Genomic DNA, 21,609 nt, shown 5'->3' on the forward strand with positions numbered 1-21,609 from the left:
GATACTACGGTATAATACGGAAAAAGTATAGAATAATGTTTCTTCTCACAAAGGCAGCAAAAATATTTCTACTGCTCTCTCACGATATCTACGATATTATTCCTTCAGTCCTATAAACCTTCGATTAAAAATATTCTTAACTCTAATCACGCTGCATCGTTCTCCGAACATAGTTCGTTAACATTTGATTCGTTCGACTTTCCTTGAACCCACGAGCTCGTAAATTGCTCCTGAAGAAACGCGGCTAAACGTTTCCTGTTTCCTTGCATATCGTCTTGGACCCGGAGAGTAAAAAAACCGTTCCGCTTCCCGCGAGTATCGTTCTAATGATTAACTATCATAAACATCGGTGTATCATCGGCATGACATCCTGCAGATTCGAGCGGTGTCGCGTCACGTTCGCAGTAAACACGCGAACCATCGGTCGCTCACGATAGACGTTAGCCTACCGCTCAATCACTATTGCGAAATAAAAATGACGACAGTTCCGTTCTTTATCCGGCTACATCTGAGCCGTGACGAGTTATTCGCCGTGTAACGCTTATGAATTCAATCGAAATTCAGCTTTCACGTTAGAGAAAGAAAAATGATATTTCTTCTGAAAGTGTGGCAATGGTAGTAGAAAGCAGCGCAGCCTGCTCCAACTGTGAAAACAGATTTCCATGGTAAGGGCGAAAACGTAACGATTTCATGAGATTCGGTGACAAGCTTTTTATCTGAAATTATTTATGCGTTAAACTTCTATTTGTCTATATTTTAAATTATGAACACAAGACAAAGGGATCATGGCAGAAATAATGCTATTTGTTCGTGAAAAGTGAATGCAAAAGCATGAACGATGAATTACGTAAGATATCGACTCTTCGCGAGCAGGCAAGCGATAGCGGTACATTTTGTCCAGTGGACGTAAAACGAAACACTTTTGTGAAGCACGAGACCTGTTGAATAGTCGCTCGTTTACGTAATCGTTGTTTCCACGAGGACAATTGGTATACGATGCAAAGGGAGAAAGATGCACGAGAAAGTCGTTGAAACCGACAAAGCGCAAACGACAAAGCGCTTCGTTCCTGTTGAAATTGCAACGATTTCGATTTATGGAAGATAATCGACGGTGTAAGAGGTTCGTAAAAATATCGAGATCGCGAGAAAATAGTAAAATAAAAGAGAAGACGTAAAAAGAACGAGATGGAATTCTCGCTGAAAGGTGCCGCAAACGAAGCGAACATAACGAAGTACGTCGTTAAACGAATCTGTTTATCGTTATCGACGCGGCTAAATACAGCCTGACGATTGCTATTTGAAGAGGGAACGCCCGTTGTTCTCGAACGAAGAAAATTACGAGTCTCGGTTATCTTTTTGTCGCGATCAAATAACGCAAGCCCAGAGATGAGTGCACGTCCTTCCTTCCTCGCACGAAACTAGCTCAACTATCGCACAGAGAAAACCATCGACTTTTCTCTCGTATTTACAAAGGGAATGATACGATGTGCAACGAGTGTAAAAAAAAAACAGAAAATACTGCACGTTAATCTTCCTTGTATCTTGCAACCCACATTTTCTCTCCTGTATTATCTCCCATAAGTAGCAAGTTCCATTCACATCGTCCCACAAATAGCGCAGGTTTACGAATGCACAAAAGTTCCCATATTCTCGCTAATTACGGACCAAACGTTGTTCTCAAAATTATTTATAATGTAAATAATTATAGATATAAATAAATCGAGATAATAACTGTAAAATAGTACCGGTAGAAGAATATCGCAGATTTTATTAGAACGGTAACAGAGAACCAGAGATCTGTACCTGACCCAGACATGACCGCGCCTCTCGTGACCCCGCAATCGACTTCAATCATACGAACCGAAGTTAATAATTTTGATTAAAATCCGTAGCATAATCTTCCGATTCCTTTTGTATCTCGTGACCGAGCATCGTAAAGGTTAAAACGATTCTCTGTTACGCTTTCGTTTCTTCAAAAGGAATTAGTAGTCATTGTACACGATCGACCTTAAGCCTCGTTCAAGTTAGTCTAGTAATCTAAGTAACCTCTGGACCAGCGTAAATCTGTTATTTATTTGCATTTACCTTCGATTACCTGATAATTACCTTCGATTGCCTGATCAACACGAGGCTTATCTACCGACCTATTATAGTTATATCATAATTACATTACTTTAATTTACATTTATATTAATTCATATTATACTAACTATATTAATAGAATCTTATCATTTGGCAATTATTATGTTAGCTATTGATCTGTACGAATTTCAACTACTATATCTTATGCGAGCATATATTTTATATTCTACGAAAGATATATCACGCACATTCTCGTTGCTAGTTATCTCCGATTGCAAACAGATTCGATCATTTTCATTGATCATTTGAAAACGAGAAAAAGTTATTTTGTGAAAACACGCGTAAACTGTAAAAATTATATGGACAGCGTTGCTCGAACACGTGAATCGACATACATACGCGTTCGGTATCAGTGGCACGTGTGTTAAGAGATTAATTTGCGAAAAGCGTCATCACTGCCCTAATCACAACTTCGACGGTACCGATACAGCGTGACTGGCCGTGCATCTCAATTTCGTGACTTTCCACGTCGACTACTAGCGCGAAACTTCCACGGCGAAAGTCTGTAACAATCGTCCGGAGTGGCAGTGCACGTGGTTTCCGCGAGTCGTGCGGCTCGTGCTACGCTATTTTCTCATGGCGAATGGCGGCGTGCGCGGTCTAGAAACCCGTGGGACGTTCTACTATCCGTCGTTCCGTCATGGTCCCCTCGACTTCCATTAAGTCCCGAGGGTTATTACCAGCGAAGCAACCATCTGTAATTGGTACGAAAGCCGAGCGTGCGAGCGAATCACGCGCCTTGTGTATATCCGCGACCGAGGCCAGTCTTCTATCTACTGTACTAGACGGTGCACTCCCGTTTCCGTTTCGATGCGCCGGATGTTCAACTCCCAGGGAACCATCCTGTCTTTCCTAAGCACCGATCTAACTGCTACAACCTGCATTGCTCGTTTTCTAGTTTGTTACTTGTGTGCTCGCGTCTTATACCTAATCTTATATCCATCTTTCATCTGCGACGATTCGACTTTTAATTAGGATTTCCTTGAGTAGAAAGTTTTCGTATTTTCTATAAGACATTATCGTAACGTTCTATTAAATGGATCTGTTGATATTCGTTAGATCGTTTGGCAAATTTTTAAGGTCTCAAAGCTTTTGATAGCCCACATATTTTTCGGCGATTCGCTGAGATTCGAAGAGGATTTCTTGATTAATATAAATTATACGCATATTTCTCCTTGTTCAACGCTAAAGAGAATTAAAGGGAAACAGTCAAATTTGATTAACGGATAAAGTTTCGTATTTGAAAAGCATTTTTCTTTTGCTTCCTTTCTACATCGTAAAAAATTACATCTGGTTGTTCGTGCTAGTTTTATTTGACAAAACGTAAGTTAGGTTCTTCCATCGTAAATATGCACTTGATCCTTTGAAAAATGATATATTAGGTTAAGTAAAAAGTTCTGAGCGTTTTTCGCTAGATGTCTTTAGTGAGCCATATCTCACGATGTGCACATCGCATCGAGTCATAGTATACACCGATTTCAAGGTGATATTACGCATCAAAAAGGTTCTTTGTCAGTTTTGTGTTCGGTGAAGCCAGTTGTGTGTTACAGCGTTCGAAAATGGAGATAAAAAAAGAGAAAATTCGATACATTCTTCAGTACCACTACGACCAAGGTGAAAAGGCGGAGCAGGCGGCCAAAAAAATTTGTGCTGTTTATGGACCCAGTACAGTATCGAATGCAACAGCAAAGCGGTGGTTCCAACGATTCCGTTCTGGTAATATGGACGTCGAAGATGAGGCACGCTCTGGTAGGCCAATCGTCGAAAATGTGGATAAAATCATGGAAATCGTCGAGTCGGACCGGCATGTGAGCACTTATTCCATTGCCCAGGAACTGAAGATTAGCCAGAAAACCGTTTGGAACCATTTGCATAAGGCTGGTCTCAAGAAGAAGCTCGACGTATGGGTGCCACATGAATTGACGCAAAAGAACCTTTTGGACCGAATTGATGCCTGCGATTCTTTGTTGAGACGTAACGAAATCGACCCATTTTTGAAGCGGATGGTGACTGGCGATGAAAAATGGGTCACATACGAGAACAACAGCCGAAAAAGATCGTGGTCCAATCGCGGTGGGCCGGCCCAAACGATCGCCAAGCGTGGATTAACGGCCAAGAAGGTTTTATTGTGTGTTTGGTGGGATTGGAAGGGAATCATCCATTATGAGCTGCTCCCATCGGGGCAAACACTTAATTCGGACCTCTATTGTCAACAACTGACCAGACTGAAGCAGGCGATCGACCAGAAGCGGCCAGAATTGGCCAATAGGAAAGGTGTTGTGTTCCATCAAGACAACGCCAGGCCGCACACATCTTTAACGACGCGTCAGAAGCTCCGAGAGCTTGGCTGGGAGGTTCTATCGCATCCGCCGTACAGTCCAGACCTGGCACCAAGCGATTATCACCTTTTTAAGTTTTTGCAAAATTTTCTTGATGGTACAAAACTGGCCTCAAGAGAGGCTTGTGAAAATGAGCTGGTCAAGTTTTTTACCAATAGGGACGAGGACTTCTTCAACCGCGGAATTATGAAATTGCCTTCAAAATGGACAAAAGTAATCGAACAAAACGGCGCATATTTAATCTAAATCGAATAATCTTGACTATGTTAATTTCATCGTCGAAATAAAGCGAAAAAGCGCTCAGAACTTTTTACTTCACCTAATATAAATTGTTATTACCGCGTGTCAAGTGAACTGCGTGTTGCTGTAACTACGTGAAATCTGGTTGTACTCGGATACTGGTTTAAATAATTGTAAGATAATGTTTGAATAATCGGTAAGATATTCGCATCCTCCGGAATATGTTAGTTATTTTTATTTAATTACGCCTGGAAGCAACATTGTTGTGCCGGTTCTAACGGCGACTATAATCAAGAATCGTCCATAAGTCTCAAGCGATAATACGATCTTTATAGGAATTTTATATTTAAATTTTATACGGAAGGAAACTCTAGTCTATGGTGTATAATTTACAATTGTGCACGTATAATATACAGTGTATTTACACTTGTTGCAAGTTTCGCTAATTGCATCGAGCATTACACTCGCGCAAAACTTCGCCGGATGCATAAACAGTGGATGTCTATGTATCCGTGATCCATGGTGTAATTAAATTCCGAAGGTAATAGAAATATCTCGTCTATATTTAAATTCTTCCTTTACCTCCGTGTATCGCGGATATCGATTGCTTCGCCATTCTCTCGAAGGAGAATGTCATTTTTAATTTAGGATCACGCCGTTTCAAACACGATCTTGTCCAGACACATTTACGTAGATTACAGTTTCCATAGAAATTACTAACGAGTCGCTAAAATTAACGAAATTAATAACCGGTGTAATCTCGAAATAACATTCAACGGAGTGTAAAATTAACGGGATTGGTTAAATCGGTTAAATAAGATCGTTCACTGAAACTCACATTCCCCTCCAGGTATCGTACGAGATCTTCTTCTTTCGATAGCTCCTATGAACTTGTTACTCGATGCCCCAAGCATTCGAAACTATCGACATCTCTATTGCAAATATTCAAGAATATCGAACGATCTACAAGAGATCTGTAGAGAGATATTCCATGTTCTAGAGATCTACGGAATAAAGTAATATTTTACATTCAACATGCTTTTGTTTCATCGTTACTCTATTTTTCATTTCTATTTTGCTTTGATATTATGTCACTTGGTCTTGGAAGCAAGATACGCTCGTTGGCACGAAGGACTGGGCTTTAAATTTCCTGCCAAAAGATAGTCTACGTTAGTACATATGTGGCGACCTGGAAGAGGAAGCGGAAATTAAGCAACGGAGAACCAGGGGCCTCGTTCGTTCTAAATCTAACAACTCCTTTCACCTCCTTGACATTCTTCTCTCCGCTATAGCGGAGAGATTAAAGCCCTACCATATCCATATAAAATAACTCTCATCTCCTATACGCTATCGAAAGATGGGAAATAAAATCAATTTCTCTTTGAACGCGTTGTTCCAAATCAGGTAAAAAGATATTATATTAGGTTGTCGGAAAAGTTACTTTCTCTTTTATATTATTTTATTGAGTTTAGTACGATCCATTTCGTTCTATTTAGAAATAGATGCTCCTGTATAATTCAATAAACTAATATACAACAAAAAACATTGCGCGTCTATTATTTCCTTTTAAATATATTTTAAAAGGTTTATATTCGCGTATTTCTACTTCTTTCATTATAGTTTATAGAACATTTTATATTCTAAGCTTTATATTTTATATTCAGAAGCTTATCGTAAGTTAATAAGTTTCATAACTCAATTTAGGATGGTACAGAGTCGATTAGTTTACCGATATCAAAATTAATTCCTTTACGATAGACAAATAAGACATTTCTGTACAATAAAGGTAGTTAAATATGACTATAAACCTTTTACAGTTAATACGTATTGCGTATACGTAACGTAATTAAAAGTTCCTAATTAAACGATAAATGTATTTATTTTGAATAAAAGTGATCTGCAATTTTATGTCTTCCTTACGAAATCATAGTCGAAAAAGTCTCTTTCTATTGCGAAGAAAATTTTTTCTTACAGGCTGGAAAAATATTTAACTTTGGAAAAAATAGCAACGCTACACACGAATATATTATATGCATTGGAAAAAACATTTGGACATTTCATTAGCACTACAGTGATATACGCTATTACGATCACGTTGATAAACTATGGAACAAGTCGGAAAATTTACATACAAGTTGTAAGAGGTTTACCGCGGCCCCGTATACGTGTAACGTTACGATGCTAATGAAATTTCGAAATGCGTTATACGACACATAATATATCCATAAAAATGTTCCACTATAATCGTTGAAATACCTTGGCGAGTCACCGTATTCTTCGTACATAACATAATATATTAGTTACGTTAGAATCAAACCACCTACATTAGAATGGTAACCACCAGTCACAATGAAACGCGCATAAACGCTAAGACGTCCTTGTTCGGCGTCTATTTTCAAGCGACAACGGTATTTTCGCATTTATAGAGAAATATCAGAAATATCGATGCGATATTCAGAACGCGACGGCCCACGCGACAGCCGCGATTCAATCGTGAGAACAACTTCGTGTCTACTCTCGGAAAAGAATGTCATGGACGAAACGTACGTACCTACTACGCGTAGATATCTGTTTACCCAATTCTCTTGCGCAACAACACTTTCAATCGTCGCCAGATTATATTTCCTAGTATATCGGTATAACTTTCTATATTTTCCTCATTCGCCCATACAAAACTTGGAAAATTAACTCTGTCTTTGTAATAATGCCAATTATAATATGGCGAAAAACTGCAATCACTGTGTGTTCCATTGAAACTACGAATTTAAAGAAACGACAGCTTAGAATTTCGTTATCTCAGAAAACTCCTTCGTAAAGAATTTATACTACAAACAGAAAGAATTATCATCCGTATATAGAGCATCGGTTTGAAATTATGTAATAATAAAATAAGCAAAAGATGTAATGACAGTGCAATTACGTACGTTCTAATTAGCGTTAACGAATACATCGAATGGAACAAAAGGAATAATTCTAAAGGTATTTACCGTTAGCGAATGAAATTTCGATAGAAATCGTAGAAAATTCAATTTCTCGTTAACATCGAGATACAATGTTGGTGCGGTAACTGGGATAACGCTCTCGTGAATTCTCGTAGCTCGTTAAATACTGAAAAACTTTGCATGAAAATGGGGACGAAATGGAAATTACGCAAATGGACCGAGTAACGAGCCACGGTACACCGTGAAAGCGCGATTTTCGAGCTGATATTCCGCATACGAAATGCCACGCGTCGATGTTTCCACGAGTTTGACTGATTTAAACGATGGCTGAGTAGGAGGTGTGAAAGGGCTGCTTCCAGCGCTAAATACACCATTGAACGAACACGCCGACCTGATCGCAGAATAAGAGTTCGATGAATTCGCACGTATTTCGAAGGAAACGGCTGCAATCAATAACACAGTGGGAACTCTTCTCTCAACCGAAACGTCGAGATGCGAGAAAGAAAAAAAAGAAAGCATTTGAGAAACAGATATTAAATGAGATATTAAGTGAAGTTACAATTTCATATTTTTTTTCTTTTTCTTTTAAGAACATAACTAAAGAAATGGAACATAGATAGAAAATTTCACCTGCTAAACGTTTTAATATGTGTGTACTTTATTTAGAATATTTTGTACATTTTTGCATATTACATAAATTTTATAAATTTTTCACCTTTAAACTTCCCGTAAATGTATAAATATTCGCAATCTACTTACGACGGTATTTTACCATGTTGAACAATTTCATTTTCTTCGATTTATGGATGAGATATCTCGTAGCGCAACGTCGTTCATACGACGGTTTAATATCAAGTACATATGTTTTCATTAAGAGACATATCGGATCGCGAGCTACCTTGTCCATAACCGCAAAGCGGTTATATTATTAGCCAATTATACATCGTCAACGAATTCTGTAACACCCACTGTGAATCTAGCTGTGAAGGGTTGCTTAAAAATATTTTCCGTGAGAATTACGATCAAGCTGTGACCAATCGACCTACTCGACAACTTGTAAATGTCCAACACGGAAGAATATTATCGATATTTATCGCTTATATCCGGTCGTTTAATCGCAGAAGAGAAATAGAAGATTCAAGATTTCACAGACGACCAGACATTCCCATATCCGTTCAATATGTTTCCCGCGGGAATTTGTATCGGTATCGTGATCTCGGGTTCTGTTTCTTCTTCGCTCGACCGGATATTACAGGTTGTTTCTAGTCAGATTAATACGATACGAATTACCTCATGGACGAGTTTACAGCAAAGTAACTAGATCGTGAGAACAAGTGCGTTACGCAAAGTCAGGCTACTTTGTTAAAGATACGGATGCACAAAAGAATTGCTTCTAATGTTTGTTATAATTATCCTTCAACGTATCGTTCAGTTTTAAATTAGAAATTTGTATCTCTCGAAGAAAGACGCGAGAAGAGGTGAGAAGACGCGGGAACTAAACCTCGATCCTTTTTAACTAGTCGATGATATTTTAATTAATTTCACACAATATCGCACAATTGCGATATATTATGAGAAACAAATTGCACGATGTTATTCATTATTTTCATAAACATATATTCCACCACGCATGCGATATCTCATCGACTAACTGCTGAATCCTATTTCTCATACACCGCGAGTAGTACATTTCTCTGGAGTCCACCTCGATTATAACTCTGTGATTAATCCTCTGTGATTCGAGCACCGTTCGACGTATTAACCCAACTGATTTATACCGAATCAGATACTTTCCAAAGATATTCGTAATTTTAATGTATTTCTATATTTTAAAACTAATAACGCCTACTTATATCGACATATTTCTATCGAATTAAATGATAACGCAAAAGAATACGTTTCTACACGTGGAAGCCAAAACGGGTAGAATGTAACGCAGTGTCAAGTTTAAGTCTACACATAGAACCGTAAAGGCTTAACTATTAGAAGGCGAATAAATTACTCGACCCACCTATCATCCAACCTTCTCAGACGCCTTTATTATCGAAAAGTACTCGTTTCACCGATCGACTTGATCTTAACGACGCTGAAGAAAGTGCGCGAATGGCGCAATGAACCGAGAACCATTGGATACAGCGGTGTCGTAATACAGAAGACAGTGGGGCCACGACGACTTATAATAATGTATCGTGTTCCGTTACGGACGAGCCTCTTCGCACTGAGGTAAACGAGTGGCTCGCGTTGACTATAACTTTCAGAGGAAGATGGCATAGTCGTGGCGAGTGGCGAGTGAAAGAGTCCAGGTAAAGGCCGTTGCACTCACGCCATGGCTCTTCCAAGACTTTCTTGGTCCTCTGCATAGCGGTACTTACACGCTTCTCTCTGTCTCTCTCTCTCTCTCTCTCTCTCTCTCTCTCTTTCTCTCTCTCGTTCCACGTGTATATGTATATGTACACGTACGTAACACTCACGACGGGGTGGCATACTTGTTTTCCCAATGGTAATGGTGTGTTACGTTGCGGCACATTGTGCTGCTCGAGGAATCGACAATGACACATCAATTTGGCCTGGCAGCAGAATACGCATAGTCACGTACACTTACAACAGGTTTTTCCCGCGATCGAATGAAAACGTCCTCGTAGGATGCCACAACTCGTTCGAACATTATGGAGAAGTCGAGAGTGTCGCGTTTAACTTGGTAAAGGTATTTGTATATGCGAACGATGAGTGGCTCTATCGATAGAAGATGAAATAACGCGTTTACAGAGATTTTACGTTATCTAGGATCCCCACAGGGGTAATACGCGTGTTGAAAGGGAATTAAAGACTGCCAGAGACGAATTACGATGTTGTTCGAAGTAACAGCTTATTCGTAGGTTTCATAGGTCGAACACTGAATTTGTAGTTATTTACGCTGCAACATTAGAGACGTTACAGCGCTTGTGCAACTCTTACCGACGACAAGCTACGCTGAAGTTTAGCTACGCAAGTCTAAACCATCGTGGCGAAACATGCTATCCGTATAACGTGTACGGTACGAATGGTTCTATCGATGGGAGATGAGATGATGCGTGTTTGTAAAGATTTTACGTTATCTAGAATTCCGAGGGTACATATATGGTTCCTTAAGTATGATGTTCGAACGTACGATGATGCTGTTTAGATTATAATAGTTTGCTGAAAGTAAACCATGCACAAATTTAGACTTTAACCTTCACCAAACCACTGTTTTAATACGCGCAACGTTAAAATTTATTTTCCTTCGCTCAGAGTATCAATAATTATATACGTACGTATGTATATGCTAGTAACAGAAAAAATATTTAAAAAATTAGAGATTAAAGAAATCTTTCTTTTAGCGATATTCGATCGATGATGTTTCAGGAGTTATCGAAGGAAATCGTGTATTCTAACTTTGACTTAGTCTTAAAAGAAAACTGGTTATTCAACTATATAACGTGCTGCGCATAAATCAAACATTTTCACGATTCCTTGCAATCGTGCAAGAAAAACAAGATTCGTCTTACATGTAAAAGCGCAACTAACGAATCCAAAGGTCTCGTCGTATTTCTTCTTTCCGATGGGAAGGTTAGACCCGACAAGAATTTAAATTTTATGAAATATCGATAGACGCGATAATCGATAATAATTTAATTAAAGGGAGCTATGCAACGATTTAATTTACCGCGGCTAAATAAAACATTTCTCGTTACTAAGGCCAATCTCGACCTCTCTAAGATCTCAAGCTTTATCAAATAAAACTAACCGGAATAGTTAATAACGTTTTACTAATATCGATAAAAAGAGACTATGAAGCAGAGCTTGGAAACTGACTGTTTGTCAAATACATTTAACGTAACATTCAACGATTTAATTTCCATATTAAGTCGGGCGTTTTTCAACATCCCTCACGATCCGTGTAACGAAAACAAGATTAATATGCAAGTAACAGTATAACCAATGAATCAGACGATCGCGTATTCCCGACAATACGTTCAGCAGATGCGATGTAATCATTGCTATAACAGGTTCTCCGGCGAGGGAATCGTCTTAAATCGAATAATGCTCATACGCGTACGTACGAGTAATTTAGCACGCAAGCACGATATAACGACTCGATGCCATCCATTAAGCTAACTTTATCCTTTGGAACGATTCGAATCGACCACTGGGCCCATTCAACGCGGCTACATATCTTCCAACATCTTCGTCTCGTCGTTTTTCCGCGATTTTACGACCGCTCTACGCACACGCCCGTTCATCCTTCCTAACCGGTCTTCCGTCGTTTATTTCCACCGTTCTACGCGATACTTCATCGAATCCATTAACCTACTTCAACCACTTCTTATACCAGTTCTGCCTGTTTTCCGTAACCATCAAACATCACCCTCTACCGGATTCGTAATCTCCATCTTTTCGCCGTGGCAACTAACGGAGATAGACGGTGCGAGCGTCGAACCTCGTAATACTCTCACTTTTTCCACCGTGTATGAACATACATACTTATTCGTTCGTTAACCTGTCTATCGAACGGTTCCTACCGGGAACTATTTTAGCTCCTGCACCACGAACCTCGGCCATATACGCATGTTCCAAGTATCGTCTACGTGTAAATAACGATGATCGATTGGATCCAAGTTTCGAAATAGTTAGAAATCTTCTAACCATTTCTCGGTACCGTGGAGATTCGAATTACTTCGAACACGATTCGATATTTAAAACCTTGGTAAGCCTCGGATCTAGAGAATCGACGAGTCTTCAAATTCTTCTTCTAGAGCTTCGACAATCATATTCGACCGATACTTGATAGATTTCCAAGTATCGAAAGCTCGAGTAAACAATATGTTATATGAGATATCGAAGGTAAATACGAGAAATTGAAGATGCGATATAACGTAAGAGACTGTGAATACAACGTTCGTTACTCATCGAGTTCCAAGACTTTGGAATCTATTAAAACTGTCATTCGAGACATTCACGGCCTACTTTCAAGACTCGCAAAATCTATATTAAGACTTTCAGAACGTCCAAGGATTTTCGATATACGGCATTCAAGATGCAACCAATCAAGATTTAAAACTCGCAACAATTGCAAATGCTCGGTATTTATGACTTACCGATTAGGTAGCGCAATCGTTTAAAGTTTAAACGATTCAAATTTCTCGCCACTTTGAAACTTATATTAACAAGCGAATTGAATTTTTCATCATCTACGAGTGCACGGATATTGGAAGAGATTCAAGATATTCCAAAGCGCTCGTCTCGATGTAAACATGTCACAATTCCGCTACGATCGAGTTTCGAAAAATGTTCGTGCTAGCACGAAACTTATCACAACCCTATCGCCGGAACCTTTCCGGTAGCTCCCGTTTCTCAGGCTCTGATTATCATTTTTACCACACGCATTCAGGTATTCCCTGCTCATTGCACGGTTCCCCGTGGCGTTTCGCGCGTCTGCGTGTGTAACAGTATCCAAAGCTACCTACTTACACCTGCGAGGCTGCTACTCCACTATGTATGGACGACGTACCTGGCGTACCAGCCTATCGTACTGCTTCTTTTATGGCGATACACGCGGGACGTATACTTTACGTTTTACGTTTGCTTCTTAATGGAATCAACGGAAATACTAAAATCGATCAAACCAGTTGTTCTACTTACTTTTCATTGGCTATGTAGTAGGTTCAGAAGGAATTTTGATCGACGTAATTGGAAAATGATTTGCCCCAATCAGCCGAAGATTATCGTATACAAGTATTATTATTATATATTTGTTCAAGAAATTTCACGCTTGTAAATGATTCACACACCGTTGAATAATTACAAAATAGTCTTCATTCGAAGCTTCCACTTGAAATTATTTTTCTTAGAAACTATAGAGACAATCACAAAATTCTTTTCCACATTTTTCACTTGCTGTTTCCTAACGATGCACTTTCACGCAGTGAAAACTCTAATATTTTAATACGAGGAAACTAATTCTATGAAAAATTCCACAGACATAAATTTGTAATATATTGGTAACATCGATGTTACACACTGCCGTAACTGCAGGAAAAACCTACTATAAGAACAGCCTATGGAAAGTTGCTTATACCCAGCCTAAAGTGCCAACATTCTGCTCTTTACCTCTTCGTAAATTATTTTAACCATCGTACAAGAACATCTATCTCTTGGAATATCAGAGTTTAATCGATGCCAGACAGTTGCCCCCGGCTGTTTCGCTTTGTGGCCACGAAAGACGAGAAAAATTACACGGTGAAGGTTCTCCACACGTATGTAGCACATTCTAATTGCGATATTCCAGTCAGCCAACAAACGGTAGTTGGTTGCTTTATTGTAAAGACGGCCACATTATTCGAGACGTGAATCACGCGAGTAACAGTATTCAAAGCCACGATTCTTACAGTTGAGAACCATTCTGTCTTGCGGGCTTCTGTGTCTAGAAAACAGGATCGATAAAGCGTCCCTGAAAGTCGTGTGCATCGCAAAGGACGAAGAAAATTTTCTAATTTATCTTTCTCTGAAGTCACTAATTTTCTCCCATTATTACCTTATTACCCATTTCCTCGACAACTTTCTTTTTATTTAATAACCTTTCACTTGTCGAATAAAGAGAAGTTCGTTTAATCGGACATTAATTAAAATCAGATAAATGGATCTCCAGCGTAATCTGATTTCAAAAGAACAACAAAATAAAATTGATGCTTAAAACGACGTTGATTCTTGAAGTTGAGCAGAGAGGATATTTGAAGTGGAATAAAGAACGCGTTGTCAGTGATAAAGTGGTTTAAGTCGTCGCTTGAATCCAAACGAATAGGCGTGGAATATTCGTGTCACGTGTTAATCTCGGAGCACTAATCGCGCAACCTTTCTCAGGGTTTAATTAGCATCTCTATGCTGACCGTGCGTTAATCCGAGAAACCTTCTTGCACAAGGAAAACGTGAAAGTGGCGTAAGAAGCAAGTCGGATTCTGTACTTCGCTATAAATCATCGACTTTGATCGAAATTCTATATGATACGGTTTTCGAACAAATGTTTCATACGCGATGTTTTATGATATTAAAATTCATATTAGGAGGATTAAAGTAACGAGCTAAAGGTTGTCGTTGAATTAACTATGCTTTAAGTGACTCAACATTTTTTAAGATATTCGAGCTGCAAGAGCCTTGGAATAAGATAGCGTAGGATTCTTCTTAATGAAAGAAGCCTTACGGGTAGGTACGCACCTGTAACGCTCATTCACACATCCACCCATCGTAAACACACGTTCACGTTCACACATATAAAATATTTACCACCGGTAGAGCATCGTAGTAACCACCTGCTAGGGTCACGCATACCGTCACATTCTAGCTACATTTATCCGTATATAGCGTATATGCACAGTATAATACACAAAGAATATTAAATTCGCTATTAACGTAAATATATTATTTATGTCTTCTATATATATATATATATATATATATATATATATATATATCTCTTACTTATATCTAAGTCATTAATACATTAATAATGTACTGATATTCTTTAATAACATTCATATAACTTGGATGCATCAGAAAAAGATACCCATTAAACTTTTCCATTTACTCGTCCACGTAAAAGTCCCATTAGAATACTTTAGGTTAATTTAAATTTTTCATTCATTTACCCCCACATTCATTGTCACAACAAACTATGTTTGTTGCATTGGCACTGCAAAATCTCTATCGACATACCAATAGAGAGAGAAATCATATTTAAAAATCAGTATAATATTTGCATTGTGTGTGTTTCGATTAACCAAGATTCCCTATGAAAGGAATACATCAAACGAGACATCGACCGGACTTATCGCGATTGCGTATACCCTGCATCGTGTTTAATTACACATTGTATCAACATTGAAAGTTACACAAATAAATTTTATATTTCAGAAGAAATATATTTATATGTACCCTTTTTCACACGGCACAGCTTTTTTACTGCGATACACAGTGCAGTTTTTGGATTAACCAATTTCTATTTACTATCTTGGAATAATTGAAAAAAGTTATATATATATATATATAAATAAAAGCTGCTGATTTTTAATATACAAAATACATAACAAATGATATATTAGGTTGTCCGAAAAGTTTCTTTCGTTTCATAAGGTGATAATAGACGAGCAACAATTTCTGTTTTATATTATTTTATCGAATCTATTATTTCCTTATAAAACGAAAGAAACATTTGGGATAACCTGATACAAGAATACCTATGTAAAATATCCAAAGGACAGCGTTCGTTATAATATTCAACAAATCTTTGGCTACTTTTTAAATGTTTGTAAAATATAAATTTGTATAAATACTCGCAACCTATTTATCATCTACTTTTCCAATAACTGTAGAATGTTAAAAACTCAGATAAATTTCATTGAAAGAAGAATTGTATTCTTCTCGTTTGTTTGAAGACTTTGGATAATGAACAGAGGATAACAAATAAATTCGATTAATTCATTATTCGCTATTAACTTGAAATAATTTTTATATATCCACGATCATCGTATTCATAGCAAGTGCATATAAAATAAAGCATTCGCAAGACTTTCTTTGGACAACAGGTAGACCTCTCGTACTCGGTAGGCGGAAAGCCTACAACTCGTGGGATTGGGCAACCATGATGCACCTTGATAATTGTGCTTAAGTGTGGAACGAATATCGACCAGGGAATAAAAAAAACCGCGATGCAACAACGAACCATGAAAAACGACCAGTGAATCGCATCGACTGTATTTAAGCGTTTACTGATGGATAAAGAAACGAGAGGTTATCGACACCTGTTCTGTTCCTCGTACAACTACAATAGAATGAATGGTCATCTCGGTATCGATTGTTTGCGCGGCTAATTGTGCAAACGTTTTGTTCTTTATTTCTATCCTAACCAGATAGTTAAACGTTTTTTCTATTAAATCATTTTGAAAAATACTACGAAAAATTCTGACACGTGTAAATTAATATAATATGGTACAGTTCAAGTTCTTTCGATGCTTCAAATATTAGATTGTTCCAAAAGTTTCTTTCGTTTTATAAGGAAATAATGGATGCACAACAGCTTTTGTTTTATATTATTTTATCGAATTATGTATGAGCCTTTTTGTTCCGGAACACGTTGTGCAGTTCCTTATAAAACCAAAGATACTTTTGGGACAATCTAATACTTTAAACACTTTAAATTCATGAACTTGTATGAAAAATCAATGACACGACTACTTTTACGATAATATTCCTGGAACACGTATTGACTCCAAGGCGAATGAAAACACAGTCTCGGTGATATGTGACAGCACGTTAAATTTTAAAACATGTATGCAAGTTTCTCTGTGATCTTCGACCGAGTTCATATGCATGTTGTTATGGAATTATTTCAATAAATTCTGTTTTCTGATTTTATCATGTTTAAAACTGTACGTCGACTATATCCGTGATATAGATACTTCGATGTATTTTATGATGAAAGAAACGATAAAATTGGAAGGAATTATCTCGCTTAGAAAATGCAGTAAGTGCTTAAGCGTTTCACGATGAAACGTTATAAACTATAAAGATAAACAGATTAATCCGCAAGTTCATTTACCGTTTATGCTACTAAACCTCGGATCTAGATTTTGTTACACGAGTCCAATAAACTTGGACACGCAACGCGTAGCGAAGCAAGGATCTGCACGTAATTTGCATTTAAGTAAGATTAGTTCAGTGAGATTACGCAACGTCTAACGAACGCTGGCATTGAGCGACACTTCGAAGTTTCATGGAACACTGGGAAATAAAGTATATATGTCGAGAATTATAATGAGAATTACAGCGTATTTGCTGTTTCAAGAAACAACCAGCGGAACAAGGACAATGTTAATACCGTTCTCGTTCCCGTCTGACTTTCAGACGTCGCGAGAGAAATAATTTCAATTTTCCTGCAGACAAAGGATTTATACAGAGTACCGTGCAAATGGAAAGTTGTTCGTGTCGGAAATTCAAAAGAGCAAACTCCTTAAATCCTCGGAAAGCCTCTGTTCCAAGAATAAAATGTGCCATATTATTTTTTTAACGAACGGTACTTTCTTAAATTATTCTATTGTAGATTACTTGTTGGATTCGTAACACTTTGCTTTTCGCCGTAATTAATAAAATGATCTCGCGAATTTCCGGGCAATCTTTCGATAACTCAATCGCGTGAGAACGCGTTTTACGTAAATAGTACATGTTTTATGCTACTGATCTTCTTACAGCTACGATGTGATATGTGTTTCGCTGTTACATGCGGAGCTCGGGGTTCTAGTTTATTTGAGCCACGGTGTGAAATATAGTACATACAGCGACACTCGTATCAATATTTGCACACGACAATATGCGCGACACGTTTGTTATATATATATATATATGTTTGTGTATAATAGTTTACTGCTATTTAATACATTAAAAGAGATATTGCAGTTGGTAAAAATATATATTTTATTTATTTAGTGCACATGGTGAAATAGGATATTGTAGAGGATCTAGGCCACAACTAAAAAGATAGTATAATGATTATTGCTAATAAACTTCTTAATATCCTGCAAAACTGTAATTACTCTAGCCGTATACATATTATTTACCGTAGTCATAAACGAAACCTCTTACGACCCACAGCTCCTCGACTTCTGTGCAGTCATTGAGAATGTTTCGCCTAGAGATGCGCGATTAACCCGATGCTACTAAGTCGCATAATGCAATAAACGTGCTACTATATTAGCTCGTACTTGAGCATTCCATCGAGTCTAGCAGGAAAAGCTGGAGGATAAAGAACGAGTCAGTGGCGGGCAACCTGTATCTGTTATCTAAGAGGAAACAAGTCGAAGGGAGGTAGAATGATGAAAGATACGATGCGCAACAGCTGTAAAAACTACCTTTGGAATTAATTGACTCGATATGACGGGAAATCGTGCTCCGAATTGGGTCGAATTTTGTTCGTATGGAAGAGAACAGTTCCGAGTTTAAGAATTCGTCGTGAATAGAGAAAAAATAAAAAGATTATCATCGAAACATACACTACCCCTCAAAAAGTATACTAACATTTCCTTCTTTTTAATAAGATGTTACTACAGATGTTATTGACGAGGTGTTAATTAGAAAATTACGGCCAAATCAAAGTGCAGTGACTTTATTCTTTTTAATCATTCTAGCTATGTAAAATGGAATGTTGTGACGTGATTAAATTAGCTTTCAAAAAACAATATACGATAATAATAAGTATTATAGTATTAATAATTGTCAAACTAAAAAGAACTGGCTTGTTACATGACAAATTTTCCATTTTCAGATTTTTTGATGTTTGAAGTACAAGTCAGGTTAAAAAGACCTCTGATGTTAGTAGAACCAATGATATCTAAATAATTAATATATATATATATATAGTATAATAGCGACATAGTCTGATGCTACTTCCGAACAGTAGCGCAAGTGGATCGACGTATTTTATTCAGAGATACAAAGATTACGAGGAAACATATATATGTAGAAAGATTGTGCTACTTTCTGTCGAAAAGTATACATTGAGTAACCTGTCGGAACTTTTAATTCGTGTACAATGACAACCTGTACACAGTTGTTATAAGAATGTCCTTGTAACACTTAAATAAGAGGTGGATGCATAAAAGCGTCTAGATATTAATATTGTGAAAAAGCTCGCTTCTATAGGTATATTAAATTACAAAAACTTTTAGTGTCCATAGCACTTCTCGATACAGCTTTCTACGTGATACTATCAAGCCGCTATTAAGAATCATATTGCACGCAATTTCTATGGGAATTATGAAATGGGAACCACAAAGACAACCGCATTAGTTAGTTGCGCAACAGTAATAACTCACGCTTTACTTCGTTATATTCAAATGACTGTGACTCAGTTTCACTTTTCCTACTATATTTGCATATAATATCGACTAAAAGTATACAACTTGATTTCTTTCGTATAACTAGAAAAATTTGATAAATTTAGTCCTGCTGTTGCTCTCGTTTCTTCTTCACATTTGTATCTCTTTAGATATCTTCTTCCTTATTAATACTTTATCTATAAGAAGCATAGAATACGCGAAAGATAGTATCATATCGAGTACTAAAACCAAATATTTAAAACCCATCTGTATAATAAATAATATTTATTAAGATGTAACATTCATTTCGAGTCATATAAACTCGAAAAGAGCAGCAGAATTGATAAAGCAATCAATTTTGTATTTACATTGACTATTTTATCTGAATAGAAAATGTTCTAATTATTTCAAGAGCATGTATACGCATGTCATTTTATTTACGAAACAAATTTATTAAACGTCGAACTCCTGCTCTCTTTGACGCACTTTTTGTATTTGACACGGACAGTGAAATAAATCGATAAGCGATCGATATCGCAACTATGAACTCGAGAGCCGGCAATTTGAACGCGAGAAATATCGAGCATGCGCAATCGACGGGTACTGGTCCGCGATGGATCAAGGAAATACGCGCGTTCGAATCGAAAGAATTTCAAAAGCATGACTCACCGTCAGGATTGGTGAAGTATCCCCATGTGGGGGTCGCGGTGGTCGCCGATTGGAGGACCAAGGCCAGAATACTGAGGGCCAGAGCACCGGCGGCGCCTCGCGCCGCGACGGCGCGCTTTTCGCTTCGTTGCGGATCGGTTGTCGTTGTGGCGACCGCCCTTACACCCTGACGGCTGTTCGAATCGGTTGCCATTCTTCATACCGTTTTCGTGTCTTCGCCGATCTCGTATGCCACGCAACAATCCAATACAAACACTTCCTTCTTTTACTTTTCTTCTTACTTTCGTTATTTTTTAACTCTTCCGTTCGTTCGATTCACATTCTCTTCTTTATGCACACCGACTTGTTACGCTCGTTTAGTAAAATCGATTCGAGAAACTGTAACGATTTATCGATGTCCCGTGACGTGTACATATACCGAGGTATATGGTGGCTAATTACATCGGTGATGAACATCTCGACGTCGACTTACTCGATAATCGAATATCATACACTCCCGATACGATGTCACGTAACACGTCGAGTATGGATAGGCGCGTGCAGGCGTGCATACACGCAATCGATAGTTCGAGGTGGGAGAATAAAGAAGAGGAGTAGGGAGAGGTATGTATCGGCTTAGGAGAATTCCACGTTCCGTGTCACTCTTTCTTTCTTTACCCGCCGACAGAGAAAGAAGCATACTCCACCTTTATATCGCGTGTCTCTCCCTCTCGCTTTCTCCCTTTTCAGCTAAAACCCTTCTCGCGTATATACGCACCTTACTACCTCGTGGCTCGAGCTCGAGCAGAGACTTGGAAACCGGTTTTTGCGATGCGCGAACCGGCGTTGGCTAAAAATAAAAGCGCCTCGGATTCTCTCTTCTCTTCGCTGTTTCACTCGTCTCTCGTAATTTTCTGTCTTCTCGTAAGTAGGCGTCCCTCGTGGAGCAAATCTTCCGGGGATTACTCGCGACCGTTGCACGCGCGCACGCACCAAGAGATGTATCGAGCGTTCGATCATGAGCGATCGAATCGCGCGCGGTCGTCGATCAACAATCGCGTCCACCACCTGTCATCGCTATTTATCGACGGATCAAGATGGCGCGCGAGGAAAATTACTTCCTGAATAACTCGAAGCTTTTCATTCTGACATTCCGGATACTTCTACGCTGTGTCTTGGTGTGTGAAGTGTTAACTTCACGTCAACACCTTTCTGACGAGCCAGAAATTATTAGACAATTTCTTCGACCGTGTTTACGAAGGTATAAGGCTCGAAAGAACAGGTAGTTCGCTAGGTTAGGTTCGTGCACGCTGGATATACGAACCGCTTGATATTCACCGTGGTGCTATAGTTATCGATCGTACGAGGATAAACTCGCTTCATTTCGTGCCACGTCTCCTTCTACCGCGTTTCGTA

General features: G+C 38.3%; 1 protein-coding gene across 1 annotated transcript in view; it reads right to left on the reverse strand.

Moving 5' to 3' along the window:
- Positions 1–21,489, reverse strand: part of LOC117211290 — a 51,116-nt gene extending 29,627 nt beyond the window's left edge. The window contains exons 1-2 of the mRNA XM_033454999.1: positions 20,687–21,489; positions 20,215–20,592 (exon numbers count right to left, since the gene is read on the reverse strand). Of these exons, the coding sequence (XP_033310890.1) occupies positions 20,215–20,407 (193 nt within the window). The 5' untranslated portion in view covers positions 20,408–20,592; positions 20,687–21,489. The remainder of the gene's footprint in view (positions 1–20,214; positions 20,593–20,686) is intronic.
- Positions 21,490–21,609: the final 120 nt, after the last annotated feature.

This window comes from Bombus bifarius, unplaced genomic scaffold (genome assembly GCF_011952205.1).
Source record: "Bombus bifarius isolate JDL3187 unplaced genomic scaffold, Bbif_JDL3187 scf7180000008227, whole genome shotgun sequence".
In the NCBI taxonomy this organism is placed as follows: domain Eukaryota; kingdom Metazoa; phylum Arthropoda; class Insecta; order Hymenoptera; family Apidae; genus Bombus; species Bombus bifarius.